Source organism: Oncorhynchus tshawytscha, linkage group LG16, assembly GCF_018296145.1.
Source record: "Oncorhynchus tshawytscha isolate Ot180627B linkage group LG16, Otsh_v2.0, whole genome shotgun sequence".
NCBI classification, from domain to species: Eukaryota; Metazoa; Chordata; class Actinopteri; order Salmoniformes; family Salmonidae; genus Oncorhynchus; species Oncorhynchus tshawytscha.
This window is the reverse complement of record NC_056444.1, coordinates 47,390,685-47,416,318: the sequence shown is the minus strand read 5'-3', so window position 1 is coordinate 47,416,318 and position 25,634 is coordinate 47,390,685. Positions and strand designations below refer to the sequence as shown.

The following is a 25,634-nucleotide window of genomic DNA, read 5'->3' as shown; positions in this document are numbered from 1 at the left end:
CATAAAGGGATTAAAATGCTTCGTAGGGTCAGCCCTAAGATCCTTATCACACACACTCTAACCTGGAGATCACTGACTGGAGCATTGCAATTACCTTAGCCCCCCCACCCCCTACACTCTCTTTCTCTCTGTCTCCCTCTCGTCCTCATGCAGAGGATGTTGATGGAGACACTTCAAATCGTTCTCCACCAATGTTTTATAACACTGTAGAAATAAACATGTGGGTCACATTTTCCATAACCTCCAGAGAGAGAGAGAGAGAGAGAGAGAGAGAGAGAGAGAGAGAGAGAGAGAGAGAGGATAGATGGATAGATGGATAGATGGGGAAAGAGGGAGAGATCACTCAACATGTTTATCCTATAAAGAGGAGGAAAGGTTTGATCTCCCGGGTGACTTCCTGCAGCAGACTGATTACCGCGTTAGGAAATATCCTGCCCACTGGTGACTACTGATGACGTCATTCCTCTGTGACGTATTCATACTGCTGTAACGCCTGACGGCGCTGGCTGCCTGGGGAAGAGTCAACACAGTTCCACACTAGAACCTTGCCACTCTTAAGACCCATTAAGCACAGGATTTTGTCTGTGAGTGTGCATGTTTGCACCTGTGTGTGTTTGCGGCTGTTAATGTGAGTGTGTGTGTGTTTGCGCCTGTGGGCAGCTTCTAGCCCTGAGAGAGTTCTGTGTCTGGGCCGTTGGTTGTGACCTCTATCTCCCTCTTATTGTAACACACAGAGAGGAGAGCTGAGGAGGAGTCACTCTTTGTCCATAAACATGAGAGCTGGCTCCACTGCCTGTTATGAAGGTGCACTTCCCCTCTGAACCTCTGGGATTTACAGTACCACCACAGACCCACTGCATGCACAGGGCTCCCTGGAATGTCTCTCGCTGGCCAGACACAGAGCTAACACTCCAACTACCTGTACTCAAATCATTCTCCTAGACAAATGATTAACATCAGCAAGAGATGTCTAGCGCAATGAAGCAACGTCTGCCATAAGGTGACAATACTTCAGAATTCCACATGTTGGAGTTGTATGCCTAGACAAGCTGTAATGGAAGCTGTATGTCAGTGGTGCTGGTTCTGTGGTGTCTGTCTCAACACATGTTGAGGACGTTAGATAAAGGAGTATACAATAACCAGCTCTACTTCCTCTTGATGTCACCACTCTGAGAGACATGGCACCGCAGCCATTTAAAGTTTTCCCCTCTCTTTTCTCCTTTTCTCGTCTTTTGTACGTTCTTTACTTCAACGGCCGCAGCAACCACACCCTCTTCAACCAGCCAAGCCACCTCTTATTATAAGCTTAAGGATATTCTACACACACACACACACACACACACACACACACACACAAACACAGACGCACATAGACACAGACACAAACACACACACACACACACAACACAAGAATTCCCAGTGTCTGTAAATGATTTGACTAATTGACCCCAAATCCAGAGCGGCATCCTCATTACACACGATGAGCACACTGGCACCCTCGTTTAAATAGCCTGTTGTTTATTTAGTTTAATTATAACCATTCACTTTCCAAATAAAATAGTTGAAAACGGGAAGTAGTCCAACGTAAGTAGTCCAACTGCCTTCCCAAATAAACACAAAACTGACCCATCAAATTCGTATTTCACACCAAATCGACTGGATATTTCGACACTTTTGCTTACAGTTGTTGCTTTTACAAGATTCGATTTGGCTGTTTGTGCCAGTTGGAGAATCTGTTAGGCATTACAGCCTATCTTCCGCTAGAACAACCAACACACACACACAGCATCTGGTCACAGGGCAGGATGGGTGGCTCCTGGCTTTCATACTGTGCTTAATGCACACACACACACACACACACACACACACACACACACACACACACACACACACACACACACACACACTCCACTCTGCATTTCAATCTCTTCTCCTCACCCTCAGTGCTCCAGTACGGGCCATAAAGCAGAGTTCTGAGTCTTGTGTTTATTTGTTTTCCCAGCAGTGTGGTTGGTAACTGTGTCCCTGGCTTTGCTCTGTCCCACATCTGGCCTCTCTCTCTGGGGTAAACGCTGCTCCATGCTGCCCTCTGTGGAGGACAAGGGCACTGCGCTCATTCAGACTTCCATTCACTGAAACTCAAGCTGCTTGCCTGCTGTGGAGGTATAAGAGACAGATCATGTGATGCATCCACCGCAAGGCACAGTTACCAAGATACAAGAGTAGCTGATGTGAAGGTTGTATACATGCCTATCATCACTATCCTACAATTTTCTCCAAGTCTGTCTCCAATTCAGAGATCACTCTACTTGCTCATTACCCCCCAACCCCTCTCTCTACCTCTCTAACCTCATTCTGCTGTGTTTATGAGCAACCTCAGGGGTAAATTATGTCAGCAGCATACTCCTACACTGAAAATGGCCCATGTTCAGTCTCAGAGAGAGAGAGAGAAAGAGGGAGACATGATTTAGAAAGCCTTGTGTTGTTGGCCGCAACATTCCTGGCCCTGAGTGTGCGCCGTTCGTCATTTCAGCCTAGCAAGAACCCCCGCTGCTCCGTACATCTGGGCCTTTTGACAACTCGCCACAGTGTCGAGTCCCCACCCGCAGACTGTTTCGTCACCACTCACAGCAAGTGTCTGGGTCGGTCCAAGAGTGAGGAGACGATGTGCACGTCCAGACGTCAGTCTGTTTGGAGATCTACAGACGAACATAGGATTCCAGGACTCTAGGAATAGAAAGGGTACGAACCTTGATAAAATAGTCCATGTGTCGTGTGGTAGCCTAGCGAAAACTGTGAGGACGCATTATTTTTGCTTCCCTGTGGTATGTTTAGGTGCTTTTACTCGGCATGAAGCATTAAAACAGATGGGTGGAAAAGAGGACAGCAACAACGGTATGACTGTAATCACCTGAAGGCAACAGTAGCTACCTGAACCAACTAGTATTTTCTTTTCACTCTCAGTTAATTATTTCCTGTCCACAGAGGACCTCAAATATGCACTCTGACACAAGTGTGTGTGTGTGTGTGTGTGTGTGTGTGTGTGTGTGTGTGTGTGTGTGTGTGTGTGTGTGTGTGTGTGTGTGTGTGTGTGTGTGTGTGTGTGTGTGTGTGTGTGTGTGTGTGTGTGTGTGTGTGTGTGTGTGTGTGTGTGTGTGTGTGTGTGTGTGTGTGTGTGTGTGTGTGTGTGTGTGTGTGTGTGCCTGTGCTTATGTACGTTCGTGCATGTGAGAAAGTGAGGAAGTGTTGACATGTTCTGTCTGGCGGTTGGGAAGGGTTGAACCCCTAGAGTAAGGGGGCAGAGTTGGGGGTTGAAGACAGAACAGTAGAGAACACTGTTGGGAGTAAGCTATGACTGACGTTTGGAGGAGGTCCGTGTATTCTCGTAGGTTTGAAGTTTCACGTTTTTTTATGTCACAAGAGTAGAGTGAAATGCCTTTCTTGCAAGCTCTGAGCCCAACAATGCCATCGCGGATAACAATGTAATACTACAAATCACATGAGGGAGGACAAAAACACATGAGAAGTAGAAATGAGAAGAAGACAACCGTAAGTAAGCATACTACAGTGTATTCAGACCCTTTGACTTTTTCCACATCTACTTTATAGCCTTAATCTAAAATTATTCTAAATTTTAAATGTCCCTCATCAATCTACACACAATACCCCATAATGACAAAGCAAAACAAGTTTTTATACATTTTTGCAACACATTTTTTTTTTTGAACTGAAATATCAAATTTACAGTACTCAGACCCTTTACTCAGTACTTTGTTGAAGCACCTTTGGCTGCGATTAGAGCCTTGAGTCTTTTTGGCTATGACGCTACAAGCTTGGCACACCTGTATTTGGGGGGTTTCTCCCACTCTTCTCTGCAGATCCTCTCGAGCACTGTCAGGTTGGATGGGGAGCGTCACTGCACAGCTATTTTCATGTCTCTCTAGAGATGTTCGATCGGGTTCAAGTCCAGGCTCTGGCTGGGCCACTCAAGGACATTCAAGAGACTTGTCCTGAAGCCACTCCTGCGTTGCCTTGGTTGTGTGCTTAGGGTCGTAGTCCTGTTGGAAGGAGAACCTTCGTCCCAGTCTGAGGTCTTGAGCGCTCCGAAATAGATTTTTATCAAGGATCTCTCTGTACTCTGCTCAGTTCATCTTTCCCTTGATCCTGACTAGTCTCCCAGTTCCTGCTGCTGAAAAACATCCCCACAGCATGATGCTGCCACCACCATGCATCACTGTAGGGATGGTCCAAGGTTTCCTCCAGACGTGACACTTGGCATTCGGGACAAAGAGTTCAATCTTTGTTTCATCAGACCAGAGAATCATCATTTAAGAATGATGGAGACCACTGTGTTCTTCGGGACCTTCAATGCTGCAGAAATGTTTTGGTACCCTTCCCCAGATCTGTGCCTCAACACAATCCTGTCTTGGAGCTCTACGGACAATTCCATCGACCTCATGGCTTGGCTTTTGAGCTGACATGCACCGTCAACTGTGGGACCTCACATACAAATCATGTCCAATCAATTGAATTTACCACAGGTGGAGTCCAATCAAGTTGTAGAAACATCTGAAGGATGATCATTAGAAACAGGCTGCACCTGAGCTCAGTTTCGAGTCTCATAGCAAACGGTCTTAAGGTATTTCAGTTTTTTACTTGGAATACATTTGCAAAAATGTCTATAAACCTGTTTTCGCTTTGTCATTATGATTATGATGATGAGGAAAACATTTCATTTGATCCATTTTAGAATGAAAGCTGTAACGTAACAAAATGTTTAAAAAGTCCAGGGGCCTGAATACTTTCCGAACGCACTTTATATACAGAGTCAGTCAGTTCCAGTACCGTATTTACAATGTGCAAGGATAATGGAGTGGTATAGGTAGATATGTATAGGGATAAGGTGACTAGGCGTCAGGGTATATGATAAAACAGAGTAGCAGATATATGAGGATTGTATGTGAGTGGGTGTGCGGGTCTGTGGAGCCAGTATAAATGTATGTGCAATATTATGTGTGCGCGTGAGTGTATAGGGCCCTGTGAGTGTGCATGGAGACAATGTAAAAAATAAAATACAAGGGTTTTGGCCATTTTGTTAGCTATTTAGTTTGCTATTTTGTAGTCGTATGGTTTGGTTATAAGAGCTGTTCAGGAGCCTGTTGGTGACAGACTTGATGCACCGGTACCGGTTACCATGCGGAAGCAGAGAACATTCTATGGCGTGGGTGATTTTCCTGGGCTTCCTTTCACAACGCCTGATATATATAGAGGTCCTGGAGACAGGGGGCTCGGCCCCACTGATGTACTGGGCTTTCCGCATCACCCTTTATGGTGCCGTGCCGATCGAGGGCGGTGCTATTGCCATACTTCTGGTTTGAGTGTGTGCGTGCGTTTGCATGCTTGTGTGTGTTTTGGTATACAGGGGTGCAAGCAGTGGTTGAAAAGTAAAAGATACCTCCATAGAAAATGACTCAAGTAAAAGTCAAAGTCACCCAGTAAAATACTACTTGAGTAAAAGTATTGGTTTTTAAATATACCTAAGTATCAAAAGTAAAAGTATAAATACTTTCAAATTCCTTATATTAAGCAAACCAGACGGTACCATTTTCTTGTTTGTTTTTTTAAATTTACGGATAACCAGGGGCACAGTCCAACAGTTAAACATAATTTACAAATGAGGCTTTTGTGTTTAGTGATTCTGCTAGATCAGAGGCAGTCGGGATGACCAGGGATGTTTGCTTTATAAGTGTGTGAATTGGACCCTTGTCCTGTCCTGCTAAGCATTCAAAATGTAAGGAGTACTTTTGAGTGTCACAGAAAATGTATGGAGTAAAAAGTACATTATTTTCTTTAGGAATGTAGTGAAGTAAAAGTAAAAGTTGTCAAATATAAATAGTAAAGTACAGATACCAAAAAAAAAAGAATGAAGTATTACTTTAATGTATTTTTACTTAATTACTTTACACTACTGGGTGCATGGGGATGATGTGAGAGCGACAGAGCTGGGGGAATACAGGGGTGTGGGGACGGGGTCTGTTGGACATTGAGGAGATAGAGTTTCTGTGCACAGCTGCTTTGGCCTGTAGATGGAGAGAAACATCTGTATTAATCTCAGTCCCAGGGGCAGCCCACTGAGCACAGGAATGAGAGAAGGAGCGGGGGGCTGGGTGAGAGAGTGTGTGTGCCTGTGTGCCATTTCAATCCTATTCCACATCCATCCTATTCCAACATTATCACTTCAGCACCCCATAATTGTCCAACACTCCCACCCCGTGGACCCCAAATCTGTATTTCTCTTACTTTTATTTTTCATTTTGTTACTTGAGAAAAATGATTTCCACCCACCTACCACCTGCTGTCTCTACTGCCACATTTACCTACCATATTCACATACTACGTTCCATATTACTTAAAGCACAATGTAACGTACATCAACACCAGTGATGTGATGCTAAGATATAAAATACATCAGAATCCCATAACTCCAACATGACTGTGGCGTGACAACGAACGTTTCCAAGCATGCATTTGTTGTGTGTTTGTGTATATGTGTACAGCAGTGGAGTGACACAATGCCATCTCAATGCCAAACCCTCTAATAAATCCAAACAAATTGGCCAATTAGAGGCTGTTTTTTTCCTCCAGGCCCACCTATTACCTAGCCTCGCAAAGCCGCCTGATCTCGCGAGTTTCTATGTACAGAAGCTTGTGAGAACAGGCCGCTTTGCGAGGCTACTTATTACCTGACTCGCCATAAAACCTAGACAATGGGCTGCCAACTCTGTGCCACCACCCAGGGGTGTGGGGGGTGGCAGGGGGTGCCCTGTGGTGTCACTATGGTAACGGATTGTAAAACTATTGTTTGCTCTCATCAAGTCTCACACCCACACACAGGTCTAATATGAATCTAATCAACAAAGTTGTTTTATCTCATGAATATGTGTTCTATGCATGTAACCCTGGAGTTTTATTTCAAAAACTTCCGAATTGTATCTAAATGTTTAAAAATGCTTCAGATTTCACGTGTTATTATGGGTTAAGAAAGGATGTCATTTGAATGCATCTACAGTGTAAACACTACTCAAATGTGTACCTATATACTTATACTGCAAATAAAATTGAAATGCTTTGTGTACATACTGGCCCCAGGTCTATTGTTCTCAGGCTGACGTTAGAGCCCGCGGAGAGCAAGGAAACCAGAGGACTCAAATGATTGTTGTTGCTTTTTTATTTCAACTCCATCTGGTTCTGATTAACAGCAACAGAACATTTGGACAATTTGAACAGACTGCAGCAGTACACCTTTTTATTTTTTATTTTAAAGCTGGCATATTCTCACATATAAGTGTGTTCACGTTGGAGCCAAACTCAATGCTTTATTTTATTTTACAACAGCCCTGCAGAGCAGCTGACTTCCAACAGGGCTATTAGACACCCAGGGACCGATCAGTGTGGCTCTAGTTACTGAACTGATATAAAGCCAAGCACAGTTTCATTTGTCTTTACCCACACATTGATACACTAACAAACACACATGCACCCACGCTCGACGCAGGAAGGCAGCATGCACACACACACACACGCACGCACACACACACGCACACACACACACACACACGCACGCACACACACACGCACGCACACACACACACACACACACACACACACACATACACACTTCCTCACCGCCTCAGGCTAGGGTAATCCATGCAGGATTGCATGACAACGGAGCAGAGCAGGAAGCCATGACTAACACACCTTATAACACATTACTGTAAGTCAATAAAACCCAGTTGTGGAAAACAGGCCATGCAGGTGATGGCACTGTTTAATGATGTGAGAGATGCACATGGTAGACATGCAAGTCATCCTGCTGCCCTGTGGTGCGTGAGACCGAGCGGGTTATCCGTGTGTGTGTGTGTGTGTGTGTGTGTGTGTCTCTAAGTGTTTGACTTCGCCAGGCCAACTAGCCAAGCCGCCAAGAGCTTTGGATGGTTTGTTTAAGGGGAAATGAATTCACTGTGGATGAGGGCTAATGCACTGGGGACCGCCGGGATCATATCAAATATATTACCCAAATGGGAAGTGTGTGTGGTTATGTATGTGCATGCGTGTGAGAAACTGAGAAAGTGTTGACATGAGTCGGTGTGGAGTGGTAAGGAAGGGTGGGCAAAACATAAATCACTCCAGCTAAAAAGACTACACATTGGGCGAGATAGAGAGAGAGAGAGAGAGAGAGAGAGAGAGAGAGAGAAAGAGAGAAAGAGAGAAAGAGAGAAAGAGAGAGAGAGAGAGAAGAGAGAAAGAGAGAGAGAAGAGAGAGAGAGAGAGAGAGAGAGAGAGAGAGAGAGAGAGAGAGAGAGAGAGAGAGAGAGAGAGAGAGAGAGAGAGAGAGAGAGAAAGAAAGACAGAATCTTGCCCATGTTAATTGTTTCGTACCCCAAGCTAACGCTACAGAAAAAAAGCCATCCAATTTCACACAGAAGTGTGTTAGCGTGTCAGCGTGTCCTCGAGCGTTGCATGTTCAGCAGCACACTCCCTGGGCTAGGGCGACCCATGTTGCGTGTAGCTGTGTACATTCTGCATGTATGCCGTAAGCCATTTACACAGCTGGCCTTTTAACTGAAGTGACTCAGACAGAGGAGAGGAGAGGACGTCCCTGGCCCTGGGGTCTGTCCCAAAGCAACACACCCACCCTGGGCCTGCACTGGAAACCACCAGCCGCAAAGCAGTTCAGATACACACCGACAACAGATCCACTTTAAGCAAGACTGAGAACAGCTTAAATATACAGTATACTGACATGATCAGCTATCAACTGACCCCAGAGCAAATCAGATATACACTGAATATCACCATATCATATAATGCATTTTATAGCCATTCAATAACTCCGAACACAAATCAGCTGCCCTGTGCACAACTCAAGCACTCAGCAGCACTTATCAATGATTCAGTCTCAGTTCCAATCCATTATCACTTCATTTGCTCCATTTGAACCCCTCATAAGTCAGGTTCCATAAACGGCATCACGTTGGAGACGCCTCTGTTAGATTGACTTCCAACTGCCTTGGAAGTGGCTTGGGAAGCTTTTTTATAAGTAAGCTAGGTGGCATTTTAAATATTATGACAACAGGGATTGCTCAAAAAATCAGATTGTGCCCGTTCCAGCTCTTTTGACAGGCAACAACTAGAACTGAAGGAGAGCTCTCTGTAGCAATGCATTTAAGCAGGGCAATGTCATGAGTCTAAACCTCGCACTATTCCCATCCTCTATGCTCATTTACAGACTCTCCTTACGTGAATGTCTGTCAAGAATCAGGGTCATGCGGAACCACCAAACCTCTTCAATGGCTCCCCCTAATTTCACTCTTTCCTTTTGCTCTCATTCTCTCTCCCTCACTGGCACCTTTGATGGGACTACCATTGAAATGAGATACAATCCCTGTTGTCATAATATTTAAAATGCCACCTAGCTTACTTATAAAAAAGCTTCCCAAGCCACTTCCAAGGCAGTTGGAAGTCAATCTAACAGAGGCGTCTCCAACGTGATGCCATTTATGGAACCTGACTTATGAGGGGTTCAAATGGAAAAACCCACAACGAATGAGTGAAATAAATAGCCGCCAGTGTCTATGATTATAACTCTATCTGTTCTCTTGTATTCTCTCTCTCTCTCTCATATAAAGGCGTATTAATCCGCATTATGATCTGGTGGCTTGGATCAAGCCTGGCTCAGGAAGACGAGCCCTGACAAAGAAGCCCATTCACGAACAGGATCAACAGTGACATCATATCCAAATGATACAGTATACTTTGCAAAAGGTCATCACAGATCATTTGAATTTTGGTAAGAGGAACCCAACGTGGCATGAGGGGAACCTAACCTGCCCTGTGGGGCAGGGAAACGGCCACTGTGCTGCTCAGTAACCATATCACCAGGCCTCAACCCCTCATAGTCACTGGGAACTGAGTGGAAATGACTGGACAAGAAGGCAAACATTATTTTTTATCGGAGCTTCATTCACAAGCCACAAGTCAGAGAACAAGCATAGAAACCTATAGCGAGAAAGGGTCTTGGTTACATAAGACGGGTTCCAGTTGTGAAATTATTCATTCATTCGCCGCAAATCATGTCGCTCTGTCGCTGATGTGAAACACCTTGATTTTGATTTGTCAACCTTATGGATTACAGACTGAGAAAGAATCAAAGGCCCCATACAGTACATATCAGAGTCAGAAACAGTTTCTCCTCTCCTCTCTGCCTCTCACAGGCTCTCCTTTGCCCTGCTGAGGTCTTAGGCTGCCTGAAATGGCATCCTATTCCCATCATAATGCACTAGATTTGACCAGGGTCCTAGAGCCCTATTCAGGACCTGGTTAAAAGTAATGCACTGTATAGGGATTGGGGACATGGTGCCGTTTCAGACTAGGAAAAGAAAGAGGCCCTTGACTTTGCGAGGCTTTGCGGTCCCATCCAGCTGTGTCACAGCCTGTCCAAAATTGTGTCAATACAGCAGCTCCCTCTGTAATGGCATAGTGTGGCAGAGGAAACACTGTCCCCTCCCTCTCCGTTGCCAAAACACTCCGACAATCATCCCTCCGCCCCTCCAGGATTCTTCACGCACTTTGAGGTTTTCTATAACTGCCGACGTTGTACACTATAGAAGTTCTCTAGCCAGATCCCCCTGCAGCAGTGTCCCATTCCCCTTCAAACGAATCGCAAATACTCATCTTGACCCTTAGTCATTCATGTAATTGCTGTGATTGCATCATTTGTTGGCCACCTTGAGTTATGATGGTATGTTTGTCTTTCCGTAAATCCCCTGGCGTTGCTTTGCTAATGTTACGGTGATGGGCAGGCAGTGAAGCTTCGCTGGCTGTTGCTGCTGACAGTAATGGTAATCAGAAGACGGAGCAGCGTCTCAGGGGGATTTCACTAAGACTCACTGATTAGATAAGGAACGCGGTTATGAAACCTGGGACACACTAAATCCACAGCCAACAGCGGGGAGAAAACATTTAGCAAATGCTTAGAGGGGAAATACATGGGCTATCAGACACATTGTCTGTAAGATCTTTCATTCACAGCATGTGTTAGAAAAACAACTGTGCTTGCTCAACTCGTATGTTAGAATGCAGACTGCAGTATATGGACCCTTGGGAATGTTATTTTGATGTTATTTTGTCGGAAATGCAAAACCGAGGAGAACGAGATTCACTTTGAACCGATCCTGTGGTTGACACTTGCTCATGCTCAGGATAACAACGGTGGACAAAGTGTCTGCAAGTTACAGCATCTGCAGGGTTGAGCACCTGAACATTAACACAGCTGTTTGACTGAGACAGATGGAGACTAGACACTGGAATGTGATGCTCATGGATTCCTAGACTGGATCATTATCTCAATTGCAACACACTGTAAAGATGGACTACCTATTCTACAACGTGTATCTACATTTGATGTCTTTTCTCGTGCAGTGTATGCCATAGCACTATAAAGAGTTTCTGCAGGACAAAGACCCGTGAAGTCCAATGTGCAAGTGAAACAGAATGGTTGGTTCAATAAAAATAGAAAATGCATTACATTTTTTACTTTTTAGACCAAGAATCTGTAGGGTAATAAGTCTTAAGACTCAGTGTTAAGTAATTAGATATAACCTACACATGGACCTGGGAACATAAACAATGTCACTTGGTCTGTAAATCAATACTACCAACAGTTGAATGATTTGCACATACACTATATATACAAAAGTATGTGGACACCCCTTCAAATGAGTGGATTTGACTGTTTCAGCCACACCCTTTGTTGACAGGTGTATAAAATTGAGCACACAGCCATGCAATCTCCATAGACAAACATTGGCAGTAGAAGGCCTTACTGGAGAGCTCAGTAACATTCAACATGGCACCGTCATAGGATGCCACCATTCCAATAAATCAGTTTGTCAAATGTCTGCCCTGTTAGAGCTGCCCCGGTCAACTGTAAGTGCTGTTATTGTGAAGTGGAAACGTCTAGGAGCAACAATGGCTCAGCCACAAATTGGTAGGGCAAACAAGCTCACAGAGTAATGAAGCGCGTAGTTTGTAAAAAATGGTCTGTCCTCAGTATCACCACTCACTACCAAGTTCCAAACTGCCTCTGGAAGCAACGTCAGCACAATAACTGATAGTCGGCAGCTTCATGAAATGGGTTTCCATGGCCGAGCAGCCGCACACAATCCTAAGATAATCATGTGCAATGCCAAGAGTCGGCTGGAGTGGTGTAAAGGTCGCCGCCATTCAATTCTGGAGCAGTGGAAATGCGCTCTCTGGAGTATTGAATCACGCCTCACCATCTGGCAGTATGAAGGACGAATATGGGTTTGGCGGGTGTCAGAAGAACACTACATGCTCCAATGCATAGTGCCAACTGTGAAGTTTGGTGGAGGAGGAATAATGTTCTGGGTCTGTTTTCATGGTTCAGGCTCGGCCCCTTAGTTATAGTGAAGGGAAATCTTAACGCTATAGCATATACTGACATTCTAGACGATTCTGTGCTTCCAAATTTGTGACAACAGTTTGGGGAAGGCCCTTTCCTGTTTCAGCATGACAATGCCCCCATGCACAAAGTGAGGTCCATACAGAAATGGTTTGTTGAGATTGGTGTGGAAGAACTTGACTGGTCTGCACAGAGCCCTGATCTCAACCCCATCGAACACATTTGGGATGAATTGGAGCGCCGACTGTGACACAGGACAAATTGTCCAACATCAGTGCCCGACCTCACGAATGCTCTTGTGGCTGAAAGGAAGTAAGTCCCCACAGCAATGTTCCAACATCTAGAGGAAAGCCTTCCTGTTATAGCAGCAAAGGGGGGACCAACTCCATATTAATGCCCATGATTGTGGAATGAGATCTTCCACAGGATCTACTTTTGATCATGTAGTGTATCTCAAGTTTCACTCATGTTGATGAATGTTTAATAAGATACAAGCAACTTGTTACTTATAATTGTCAAGGCATGGCTTATATGTTTTCAAGATATCTTGAAAGGAGATATCCACCAATAAGTGCAAAACTGCAGATGGTTAAGATTAAGACTGAAAATCTGATACTGCAGGGGAACAACATAAAAAGCACAGATGGCAAGGGGTGACATACCTAAATTGACAAAGCTCATAACCATGTCTGCGTCGTTTAGGAAGTTGTTGTCCTGAAGAGTGGCTATCGGCGGCCCCTGGGTGGTGAAGATGGGTTTGTATGGGTAGGAGTACCCATCCTCTTTCCCCTCCGTGGACATGGCATTGTACAGGTCCAGCATGAACATCGGTGCCGCGTTGTGCTTCCCGTGGAGATGCGGCCGTGGCCGGTGCGGTAGCCCGAGGATCGAGAGGATTTCCCGCTGCATCTCCCGGCGCTCCTGGCTCTTCAGCCGCCGGTGGATGAAACTGGAGTGGACCTCGTTGTCCAGGGTAAAGTTCGAAAAGACCGTGTCCGCAAAAACGCAGTAGCCCCAAAGTAGGAACAAAGCAGGGACACGTCTATCCAAAAATAAAACCATAATGATGCCGTGCGTAATTGCGCCGAGTGCTCTCACCCAAGACTTAGAACAAGGACATTGAACTTCGCAACAGGTTTGTTCAATACCCGTATCATTGACGGCCCCTCATGTTGAGGGAAGAGTTCCCGATTGCAACATCAATTTCACTTCAACGTCCACTTTTATTGGCTTGCCTTAAATCCACGGATCTGCACAATTTAAAATGTCGATCCTGTACCCTTTACATCCAGCTACTCCAACCCCTTTCACTATCACTGTCTCCCTGGTTCACGCGTAAAGTGCGAGGTTGACAAGACGTGTTGCAGCAAGTGCGATGAGCCGAGCTCAGCGAGCAAACTTTGAGGAGGTGGTTTATGCGCTGGGAGGAGCAGAGAGAGGGAGCGCTTTAATTGCTTTAGCCCAGACAATGTTCCTTCTCTGTGTGTGTGTGTGTGTGTGTGTGTGTGTGTGTGTGTGCGTGCGTGCGAGCGAGCGAGAGGGGCTCATTGGCTTGCAAGGGGTGGGTGAAGGTACAAGGGATCTCTCAAGGTGTTTGTATTTTGTTAAATAATTGGATGGGGACATACTTACCCTCACAACAGAAGCACAGTGTGACAAAAGGCCTTGATGGCTTTGAAAAAGACCCTCCATCAGTGTCATGCTCTCTTTCTTTTGTTCCCTGAGAACGGTTTAAAGGATATTTCAGGATTTTAACAATGAAGCCCTTATTCTACTTCCCCAGAGTCAGATGAACTAGTGCTAGTCGATACCATTGTTATGTTTCTGCGTGCAGTTTGAAGGCAGTTGACTAGCATTAGCGCATTTGCTAACTAGCGTTAGCGCAATCACTGGAAGTCTTTGGTAACTGCTAGCATGTTAGGATGGTAACTAGTTAGCATTGGCTCGCGAAACTACCTCTATCTTCCTTCATACTGGATGCAGAGACATGTAAATGTTATCCACAAGTTCATCTGACTCTGGGGAAATAGATTCATGGTTTCATTGCCAAAATCCTGAGGTATCCCGTTAATACCACCAATTATCTATGACAAGCACCTGATACTATTGTCTCTGTTTTATGGAGGGGTAATTATTTGTTCCTAGAGAAACTGTGTGGGCGATGTTGGCAAAGGTGTTCTGTGTTGCCTGATTCTGTGAGAGAGATCGTAACATGCCATACAATGTGCTCATATTGTAGGTGCACTCTACCAGGACCAGAACATTACAGCTTCACAATCAAAACATTCAGTCAGACAACCTCTGTGAGGTAGGATGAGACAAGTGGTGCAGGGGAAATACATGTATATCCTACAGTCTGCCTGCCCAGTCACACACATGCCCATGCCTTCTGAGTGTTTAGCTATGAGTGCCCCCTGCTCCCTGTTGCCCTAGCCAGTGTAGAGGCAGGCAGGAAGTAGGTAACGACAGACAGCGCTGTGCGGCTCTCAGACACAGGGTTGAAGGGGACGGGGTGCAGATGTTTGGCAGCTGTTTCACCCCTTCCATGTGCCCCCCTGGCCACAGCACCTCTTAAACACCACACTTTAATGGAACGTTCCTGACCCTCTCGTGCACTCCACTCATGCCTTGACTGGGAGAGGGGCTTTCAGATGGCCCTTCCACCATTAATGACCACTTCATGTTGAAAGGGCTCCTCCTCACAGTGGAACGGTAAACTTTTAGCTTCACAGAGAGACTCATTTTAATGGCTCTGTAAGGTTGAGATGTTTTAGGGCCACAGCTTGCCAGGTAATTTTATTAGAGTCAAATTAGACTTCAATGGCACAGCGAGGTAGAATGGGGCCGACAGTCCCCCGGTCAACGCTGTAATTGCCGGTAGGAAAGAGAGGGAGAAAAGGGAGAGAGCATGGCTAGAGGTAGTTATAGGCCGAGCCCACCTCCCTGCCCATTAAAATGTGCTTGTTCTCCATTTCATAACAGCCCCACTCCCCTTTTTCCAATGACAATGCAATGTGGTTTGTCTGAGAACCTGCCCTGCGCTCGCTCCATGCCTGCCAGCACTCATTCCTTGTGTGTATCCGCAAGTCACTCTATTGCTATTGAATGGCCTTTCAGCGGTAGCCTGTAACGTATAAACACTGCTATCCGGTCCCTCAGATAGAATCAGCTAATGGCCGCAGGTGTTTACATTACGGCGGTTTCCGACAGAGAACATGAAAGGGACTTGTTTTCAGTTAGAACCATAATCTCTCACTTTATACTGCAAGCTGGGGCCCCCTCGGTCCGTAGCCCCTCAGCCCTCCAGCCCCTGAGCCCTGGCCTCAGTCAGTACCCAGAGAGGGGCTGCCACTCTGGGGCAGGATAATAGGAACAGACCCCCCTTTGTTTGGGCCTCCATAGCTCTGGTGACAGTCACAGTAAACAGGGGGCACAGACTGAGGCCAGGCTGGGTGAGCTGCACTGAGGGGCCTTTGACCAGGGGAACTAAAGCAGAACAAAAAGGGTTTGAGCTCTCCGCCCTTTCACTGTCACATACACACGCATTATGTATAAGTAATACACACACAAAACCACACATTGTCACACACATGTACACACACCATGTGTACACAGACACACAACACACACACACGCCACACACCCACACATAAACATAGACAACTACTCCTATCCTTCAGGGCCTCAAAGTCATCCTCCTTCCGCTATCCTACCATGCAGTCAGTCAGTGCAGCTGTGTGAAGGCCATTATTGGGAGAAGACACACACACAGGGGGCCCTGGTCGAGTAGACCAATCAGTGGCGTAAATTTCAGAGTGACGTGCCGGCCTAGTATCATTAGCATTCTGAACATCTGAGCTGTACATTAAACACGTATATTTATAATGTGCCGTACCTGCAAGCTCTTTACGGTGCATTTTGAAAGTATTCAGGCCCCTTGACTTTTTCCACATTTTGTTATGTTACAGCCTTGTACTAAAATTGATTCAATGTATGTTTTTCCTCATCAATCAACACACAACACACCATAATGACAAAGATAAAGATAGACATTTTTTTTTTTACAGAAATACCTGCATAAGTATTCAGACCCTTCGCTATGAGACACAAAATTGATCTCAGGTGCATCCTATTTCAATTGATCATCCTTGAGATGTTTCTACAACTTGATTGGAGTCCACTTGTGGTAAATGCAGGCACACACCTGTCTATATAAGGTCCCACAGTTGACAGTGCATGTCAGAGCAAAAACCAAGACATTATTGTGTCGAGGCACTGATCTGGGGAAGAGTACCAAAACATTTCTGCAGCATTGAAGGTCCCCAAGAACACAGTGGCCTCCATCATTCTTAAATGGAAGAAGTTTGGAACCACCAAGACTCTTCCTAGTGTCACGGGCGTCAAAAGAAGTGGACCAAAGTGCAGCGTGGTGAGAAACAACCGTGAAGCTTACAGGGCTAAGTACCACAAGCAAAGTTAACTACCCACACTGAAAGGAGGGAAAAAAGGCTACCTAAGTATGATTCCCAATCAGAGACAACGATTGACAGCTGTCCCTGATTGAGAACCATACCCGGTCAAAACATAGAAATAAAGAAACATAGAAAACTACAAATAGAATGCCCACACCACATCACACCCTGACCTAACCAAATAGAGAAATAAAACGGATCTCTAAGGTCAGGGCGTGACACCTAGAGCTGGCCACCTGGTCAAACTGAGCAATTGGGGGAGAAGGGCCTTGGTCTGTAAAGTGACCAACAACCCGATGGTCACTGAGAGAGCTCCAGTATTCCTCTGTGGAGATGGGAGAACGTTTCAGAAGGACAACCATCTCTGCAGCACTCCACCAATCAGGCCTTTTTGGAAGCCACTTCTCAGTAAAAGGCACAAGACAGCCCGCTTTGAGTTTTTCCAAAAGGCACCCAAAGGACTCTCAGACAATGAGAAACAAGATTCTCTGGTCTGATGAAACCAAGATTGAACTCTTTGGCCTGAATGTCAAGCGCCACGTCTGGAGGAAACCTGACACCATCCCTATGGTGAAGCATGGTGGTGGCAGCATCATGCTGAAGGGATGTTTTTCAGCGGCAGGGACTGGGAGACTAGCCAGGATCGAGGGAAAGATGAACAGAGCAAAGAGATCCTTGATGAAAACATGCTCCAGAGTGCTAAGGTCCACTGGGGAGAAGGTTCACATTCCAACAGGACAACGACCCTAAGCACCCTAACCACACAGCCAAGACAACGCAGGAGTGGCTCTAGTATCTGTGGCTCAAGTATCTGAATGTTCTTGAATGTTCTTGAGGGGCCCAGCCAGAGCCCGGACTTGAACCTGATCAAATATCTCTGGAGAGACATGAAAATAGCTGTACAGCGACGCTGCCCATCCAAGCTGACAGAGCTTGAGAGGATCTGCAGAGAAGAGTGGGAGAAAATCCCCAAATACAGGTGTGCCAAGCTTGTAGCGTCACACCCACGAAGGCTCTGGGCTCTAATCACTGCCAAAGGTGCTTCAACAAAGTACTGAGTAAAGGGTCTGAATGGTTATGTAAATGTAATATTTCATTATATATTTATATTATTTTAAATTGCAAAATCTTCTAAAAACCTGTTTTTGCTTTGTCATTATGGGGTTGTAGATTGATGAGGGGTAGAAAATATATATAAACCATTTTAGAATAAAGCTGTACTGTAACAAAATGTGGAAAAAGTCAAGGGGTCTGAATACTTTTTGAATGCACTGTATATGTTCTGATGCAATTAAAGTGAGGAAGTTTGTCTTTCAAAGTGTTTATAGTAATTTTGTCTAAACTATCTTTGTTTTAACAGACTAGTATTAATCCGTATTAGGAAAAGAGAGCTCTCACTCAAGACCTTGCACTCAAGACCTTGCACTCAAGGACAGATAATTTACCAAACACACACACGCACAGCCTCACACACACATCCACACATTGTAAAAAACAACTCTCACTCTGATCTATGCCTGCCTGCACGAACGTACACCTCCTGTTTCCTGCAGGTTGGAGCACGACAGCAGCTTCTGAGAGACAGACCACACAGCAGCTCTGTGAAACACCACTGGAACACTCACACACTCTTTCTCGTACACACAAACACTCTCTTTCGCACACACACACACACACAATCTCACCCTCATCTGATCTCTCTTTTTCCTCTCTTCTTCTTATTCCGCGAGGAGTCTGTGCCCCCTCTCTCTCTCTCTCGCTCTCTGTCTCTCTCTCTCTCTATATATATATATATATCTATATATCTATATATATATCTTTAACAGAGGAGAGGTCAAAGGTAAGATTCCTATTTATGTTGAGTGTTACCTCGGAGAGCGCCGAACGGCACTCCTTTGAAGGTGTTGGGGCATTGGGGTGGGGTCCACACGAGCTGCCCTGTAGAGGGTACAGTAAAAACTGCTTTTGGGGTAAACTGACCCTCAAACGAAGCAGTGTGGAGTCCGGGGGAGGGAGGGGTGGGTGCATTTTTCTCAACTCGTTTTGGCCCAGCCCGTCCGCCCCTGTCTACATTCGCAGCACAGCCCCACTGCGTAAGCTTCACAGCGCACACAGTAGGGCTGAGGGAATGCAAGTGTTCCCCTTCTGGTGTCAGACACTTCCAGGGGCATCTACAACATATGAGACACAGCTGTGAAACGGCCGGCGTGAGAGAGAGAAGAAAATAAAACGTCTTAAAACTCGTGCCCTTTGTGTTATCCATTTCCAAAACTGTGCTTAGCTTTACTGTAACAAAAGAGAGACTTGAGACAAACTCACAGGTCTCCAATTGACACGTGCTCATTTCCTGATGATGATGATGATGATGATGATGATGATGATCAGCTCATTAGATATACTGCACTTGTAGTTCTCCTACTATCATTCAGTACCTACAGTACTTTCCTCCTGTGTCCTGTGTCTCTTCTCACCCTGTCAGACTGCAGACGGATACAGGCCACGCAGGAACACCACAGTAGTCTGGCTCTGATTCATAGCACTCAGCAGCTCTTCACACCCTAATCAGTTATGTTTTCTACTGCTGACAGGCACAGATAGCGTTTATTTAAGCCTTACCCCTAATGCACCAACCACAGAGAGTTATTGCTTATCCAAAGCAGGATATTATCACCCAGACATCCACTTACCCTGTCACTCTGTGTCATCAGTGCAGAGAATCGGCCTGACGATACTCTGTTCTCTCCCCACATTACCTCACACTCATCAGTGTGTTCATATCGGGATGCGAGGGGTTAATAATGGCCCCTCCGGCTCAGCGGAGTCCCCCATTTAGACCCTTGTCTCTGTGGTGAGTGGGCCCTTGTTCTAATCAATCTGTAAGCCTGTGCTGGGCTGTCAATCGAAGCCCAGGATGATTAGCGATCAGTCACTTGTTTTTTAGTGGAGCAGAAACACAGCCAGACCGGCCTCACTGGCCCGGGCAAAAATCTGGTAAGAAACAGGGTTAGAGGACCAGGGGAGGAGGGGTTAGAGAGGGAGGTGGACGGGGAGTTTGGGTGGGGGTGTTGGGTGGTGGTTGGGTCCGAGGAGGCAGCTCTGTTTTCTATTTGTGAGGATTAGGCTGACAGATCTGTATTTGGTTTGTTTGGACCTCTAGCTTCAGCTAATCCCCCTCACCTGCAGTGGGTACAGCCTCCTCCTTCCCTCCCTCTTCTCCCTTTCCTCTGACCCTACAACCCCCCTCAACCCCCCCATGCTTCCCCCTTCACCCAGTACAAACACTCATCCCGAGACGCTGCCCTCTGTCTCCTCAGGTTAGGGCCTCACACTCGACACAAATCTTTCTCAGGCCAAAGGAACCGGCGGGGATCCCTGCCTCTCTGAACCAGGGGGAAGAAAGAGGACCCCAACATCTTGTGTGCTTTCTTTCACAGATTATTCAGGTTTTTTTCATGGCGGGCGTTGTTGTTGCTCGTCACCTAGAGATAGCAATTACTTAGCTATTAAGAGCCATTACTGCGGAAGCAGCTTGTCATAGCCACTCAGGAGCGAGAGGGAGACCTCTGCTAAAGCAGCGCATTAGGAGATATTCAGGGTCAGGTCAGGGGCAGAGACCTTTTTCCTTCCAAGTTCTGGCTCCCACACACTCCCAAACAAGCCCGTAGCATTCTGCGAGACCACCGTGCCCCTACAAACACACTGAACATGCATGCAAGTCATTTGTTAAGGAGGAGACTCCAAAATGACCTAACGTTTCCAGAATTCAGAAGAGATTGTCTGTTATAACAATACAATGACATGGATTTCATGCCTCTAATTGCCAGATGAAAGGAATGGCCCCAGGCAAATATTAACTCATTTTAGCAACAGTTTTTTTTTCTTCACAGCAGGCCTCAGAGAGAGAGAGAGAGAAAGGAGAGAGAGAGGGGGAGAAATAGAGAGAGAGAGAGAGAGAGAGAGAAAGGAGAGAGAGGGGGAGATAAATATATATAGAGAGAGATAGAGAGTGGGGTGTGGGGTTCTCTTTTTAGCGAGAAATGAAAGCTTCCCCCACTCAGCCCTGTGGTGCTGTGAGGTAGGCAGGAATTTGAGGCTCAGTGGTGGTTTCGCTGTAGGGGTCACAGAGGTACCGACAAATGTTTGGAGGGTCTTGGGGTGGAGTGCATGCAGTCTGCAGCTGGTGGAGCGACGGCACAGTATGGAGCGACACACACACACACACACACACACACACACACACACACACACACAAACATTCACACACACACACACACATTCCTGGTAACACACTCCTAATGAGAAGCAGTTATGGCATCTCACAGAAAATTACAGCCATTTCCTGATGTGTCGGACAGCACCACTGTCGCTTCGTGTTTCACTGACAACACATGTTCACAGACACAAAAACAGCTGTTTAGACTGTGTGGGTGTCTGCTAAAGATAATTATGTGCACAGCCTTAACACAAATAAGGCACCCAGAAACAAATTACGGACAACACATGCACAATTTTCAATGAGCAAATGCCAAAATCAAAGACCTCAATTTCTCAATTTCAGTCAGACTAGATTAGCCAATGATTTGTATCTACCCACACTCTGTAAGAACACACGCACACACACAGGAAGGAATATAGGACAAGTTGCAGCAGGCCCGTGTCAGGAGATGCTAATAAGGTTTAGTAGGTTGCTATGAGGTGCTAACTGGCCCACACACACTGGCCCTGGGCAAAGCGATCCATATTCATTTCATTCCAGTGTAGGTTTTATTTCATTCCTCCTCCACAAGAATGTAACCAAACATGTCCAAACACTTTGTCGAAGTTGACAAGTTCCGGTTCGTATTGTTGGACAATGTAGATACGACGATGGACACTCAACAGAGCCATGAGGAAGTCAACAGGTAGGCCTATGTTTCCTTCTACACATCAGTGCTTGACTAGGGCAGAAGCTTGTTGGAGCTGAGTACACCGCACATCAAATGTTCTACCATTTAAGCTCCTGTTCCTCTTATTAGTTTCAAAAGTATCAAGAGTATTGTGGAGCTCCGGCATCCAAATGTAAACAGTACCAGCAGCCAAAATGAGTACCAGTCCTATTTCAGTCCAAGTCAAGCATGTGGTACACAGATAACCCTTGCCGATGTGATAGGCTTGCCTACGCTAGGTATGAGCATAATATTCTAGACAATGTTCTTGCAGTTGTTTTTTTTTGTGTGTTTTTAAAAAAAAGGGGTGGATCAGCTTAATATTGGGGAAAGATTGTTACTTCCATCAATGTAATTGTATGCATCATTTCCAATCCCCCATATATGTTTTGGGTAAATATATATATCCATATACATACACGCATGCATACATATACACATATACATACACATACCTATATGGATATACATACTTTTTTAAGAATGTACCTTTATTATTCCCCTTCAAACCTTCCCCCAATTGGAGTAAACTAATAAACACTTAGGCTTCTACCTTCAGTTTATACCTTCAGTTAATTCTTGCAGTTTTTACTACCTAGGTCTATTGGCGTATTGGCTCAACGGAGTTTAAAGAGGAGACATTTTATGTGGCGATATACGCTTGTGAAAAAAAAAATGACAGGATTGTTTGAATCAGTTTGAATTTGTGGTCCACAGATTTTCCCATGAATAACTGGTGTACTTTCGTTAAGACTATAGGCGAGACCTACCACCAAGGTTGATTTCCTCTACTCTGATTCTCAGCCAGGAACTTGTAAACCTGCATTGAAAAGGCGATTCTAGAGATAATGATCAGTCTGTCTAAAGATGTTTTGTTCCTACCCAACCGATCCAAGTTGGTCAATGTAAGGTAAGCTACTCACTTTGTTACTATAATGTAAAGCTTTTGGGCCTTTTTCTTATCCATACAGTGCATTCGGGAAGTATTCAGACCTCCTTTACTTTTTCCACATTTTTGTCACGTTACAACTTTATTCTAAAATGTATTAAATCATTTTTCTACCTCATCAATCGAGACACAATACTCCAACCATAATGACAAAGCGAAAATACATTTTTGCACATTTATAACAAATAAGAATCTATTCAGACCCTTTGCTAAGAGACTCGAAATTGAGATCAGGTGCATCCTGTTTCCATTGATCATCCTTCAGATGTTTTTCCAACTTGATTGGAGTCCACCTGTGGTAAAAATTAATTGATTGGACATAATTTGGAAAGGAACACACCTATCTACGGTATATAAGGTTCCACAGTTGACAACGCATGTCAGAGCTAAAAACAAGCCGTAGAGCTACGAGACAGGATTGTGTTGAGGCACAGACCTGGTGACGGGTACCAAAACATTTCTGCAGCATTGAAGGTCCCCAAGAACACAGTGGACTCCATCATTCTTAAATGGAAGAAGTTTGGAACCACCAAGAGACTCTTCCTAGAGCTGGCCACCTGGCCAAACTGAGCAATCGGAGGAGAAGGGCCTTGGTCAGGGAGGTGTCCAAGAACTCATTGGTCACTCTGACGGAGCTCCAGAGTTCCTCTGTGGAGATGGGAGAACCTTCCAGAAGGTAAATCATCTCTGCAGCACTCCACCAATCAGGTATTTCTGGTAGAGTGGCCAGACGGAAGCCATTGACTGTATGTTTGTTTTACTCCATGTGTAACTCTGTGTTGTCGTATGTGTCAAACTGCTTTGCTTTATCTTGGCCAGGTCGCAATTGTAAATGAGAACTTGTTCTCAACTTGCCTACCTGGTTAAATAAAGGTGAAATAATTCAAATGAATACAATTTCTCAGTAAAAGGCACATGACAGCCCGCTTGGAGTTTGCCAAAAGGAACCTAAAGACTCTCAGACAATGAGAAACAAGATTCTCTGGTCTGATGAAACCAAGATTGAACTATTTGGCCCGAAAGCCAAGCATCACATCTGGATTGAAACCTGGCACCATCCCTACGGTGAAGCATGGTGGTGGCAGCATTATGCTGTGGGGATGATTTTCAGGGGCAGGGTCTGGGAGACTAGTCAGGATTGAGGGAAAGATGAACGGAACAAAGTACAGAGAGATCATTGATGAAAACCCCCTCCAGAGCGCTTAGGATCTCAGACTGGGGGCGAAGATTCACCTTCCAACAGGACATCGATTCTAATCACACAGCCAAGACAACGTAGGAGTGGCTTCGGGACAAGTCTCTGAATGTCCTTGAGTGCCACAGCTAGACTTGAACCCGATCGAACATCTCTGGAGAGACCTGAACATAGCTGTGCAGCAACGCTCACCATCCAACCTGACAGAGCCTGAGAGGATCTGCTGAGAAAAATGGGAGAAACTCCAAATAGAGGTGTGCCAAGCTTGTAGCAACATACCCAAGAGGACTCGAGGCTGTAATTGCTGCCAAAGGTGCTTCAACAAAGTAGTGAGTAAAGGGTCTGAATACTTATGTAAATGTGATATTTCTGTTTTTTATTTTTTATACATTTGCAAAATAAAAATGACCTTTTTTTTTAGCTTTGTCATTATGGGGTATTGTGTGTAGATTAGTGAAGGAGGGGAAAGAATTTAATCCGTTTTAGAATAAGTCTGTAAAGTAACAAAATGTGGAAAAAGTCAAAGGGTCTGAATACTTTCCAAATGCACTGTATACCGCTGTGTGGGTGGTTCTTAGACCCAACATACTCACTCTGTTTTGACCTTTGCAAGATAAACATGTAAATCTATACAACCGGCGTCTTCTTTATGTTGTGTAAATATACCCAGTACATTTTAAATAAGCGTCAAGTAGTGTAAATTGAACATTACACTAAATGTGAAAAGTCAGGTCCTTGCAAGTGGTGTAAATTGCTAAACGCAATTGGAGGGAATAATTGAGTTTTTTTGTTCTCTCAGTCGATCTGAATGTGTGAGACAGCGAAGAAGTCAAAAGGGATTTGTGTGGGAGTAAATGTGTTGACAGAGTCACTAAAGGTTTTGAACCTTAATCGTTGAAGCTGAAATAACTTCCTGACTCTGAATAGTTGTCAGTTTGATAAAAGATGTTTGTTTTTTTAAAAGCACCAGCTACACACACACACCAACACACACACACACACACACACATGCAAATCTGACTGGTCTGATTTGTGGAGGTCTTTAATGTGCACAGGCTTTGGAGACCTCATGCTTAGAACAAAGCAGACTGTCCGGTTGAGTCTCCATCAAGCCGTATAGCTCAAAGCCCATTTTGGCTTGGCTGTTTCAAATGTGAGAATCCCACAGATTGGGAGGCAAAGGTTTCACAGAGGAAATGCAGTCGAGGTATGGGGGAGGCTTTCTACTTCTCACAGGTAGCCCCCCAGGGTTTAGGATTCGTCTTAGAATGATCACAAAGGTGACGGGCTCCTTTGCAGAGCTGATCATAGACACAGGACCAAATGTTCAGATTCTGTGAAGAATTCTTTCACAAATCATTTTTCTTCTTCATTCATTCCCAACTTGAGGTTTTAACAACACCGTTGGCCTTCAAAATGACTTCAGGAACTTCTGTCACCACAGTTTCGGGAGCGACTGTTCCTCATCTGCCCCCCCCACCATCTACAAACTTGTGCCGAGCAACACGTGCTTACAAATGTCCCATGTTATGTCAGATGGGGAACGCACGCGAAAATACATCCTGTGCTGTAACAACCTACAGTGCTTTGAGAAGTTGTTCTCTCTTTT

General features: G+C 45.1%; 1 protein-coding gene and 1 pseudogene across 1 annotated transcript in view; one reads left to right on the top strand and one right to left on the bottom strand.

Annotated features, from left to right (window-relative positions):
* Positions 1 to 13,875, bottom strand: part of LOC112215172 (bone morphogenetic protein 7-like) — a 49,551-nt gene extending 35,676 nt beyond the window's left edge. The window contains exon 1 of the mRNA XM_024374112.2: positions 13,147 to 13,875. Coding sequence (XP_024229880.2) covers positions 13,147 to 13,546 — 400 coding nt within the window. The 5' untranslated portion in view covers positions 13,547 to 13,875. The remainder of the gene's footprint in view (positions 1 to 13,146) is intronic.
* Positions 13,876 to 25,234: 11,359 nt separating this feature from the next.
* The window catches only part of LOC121839683, a 3,990-nt pseudogene continuing 3,590 nt past the window's right edge, over positions 25,235 to 25,634 (top strand).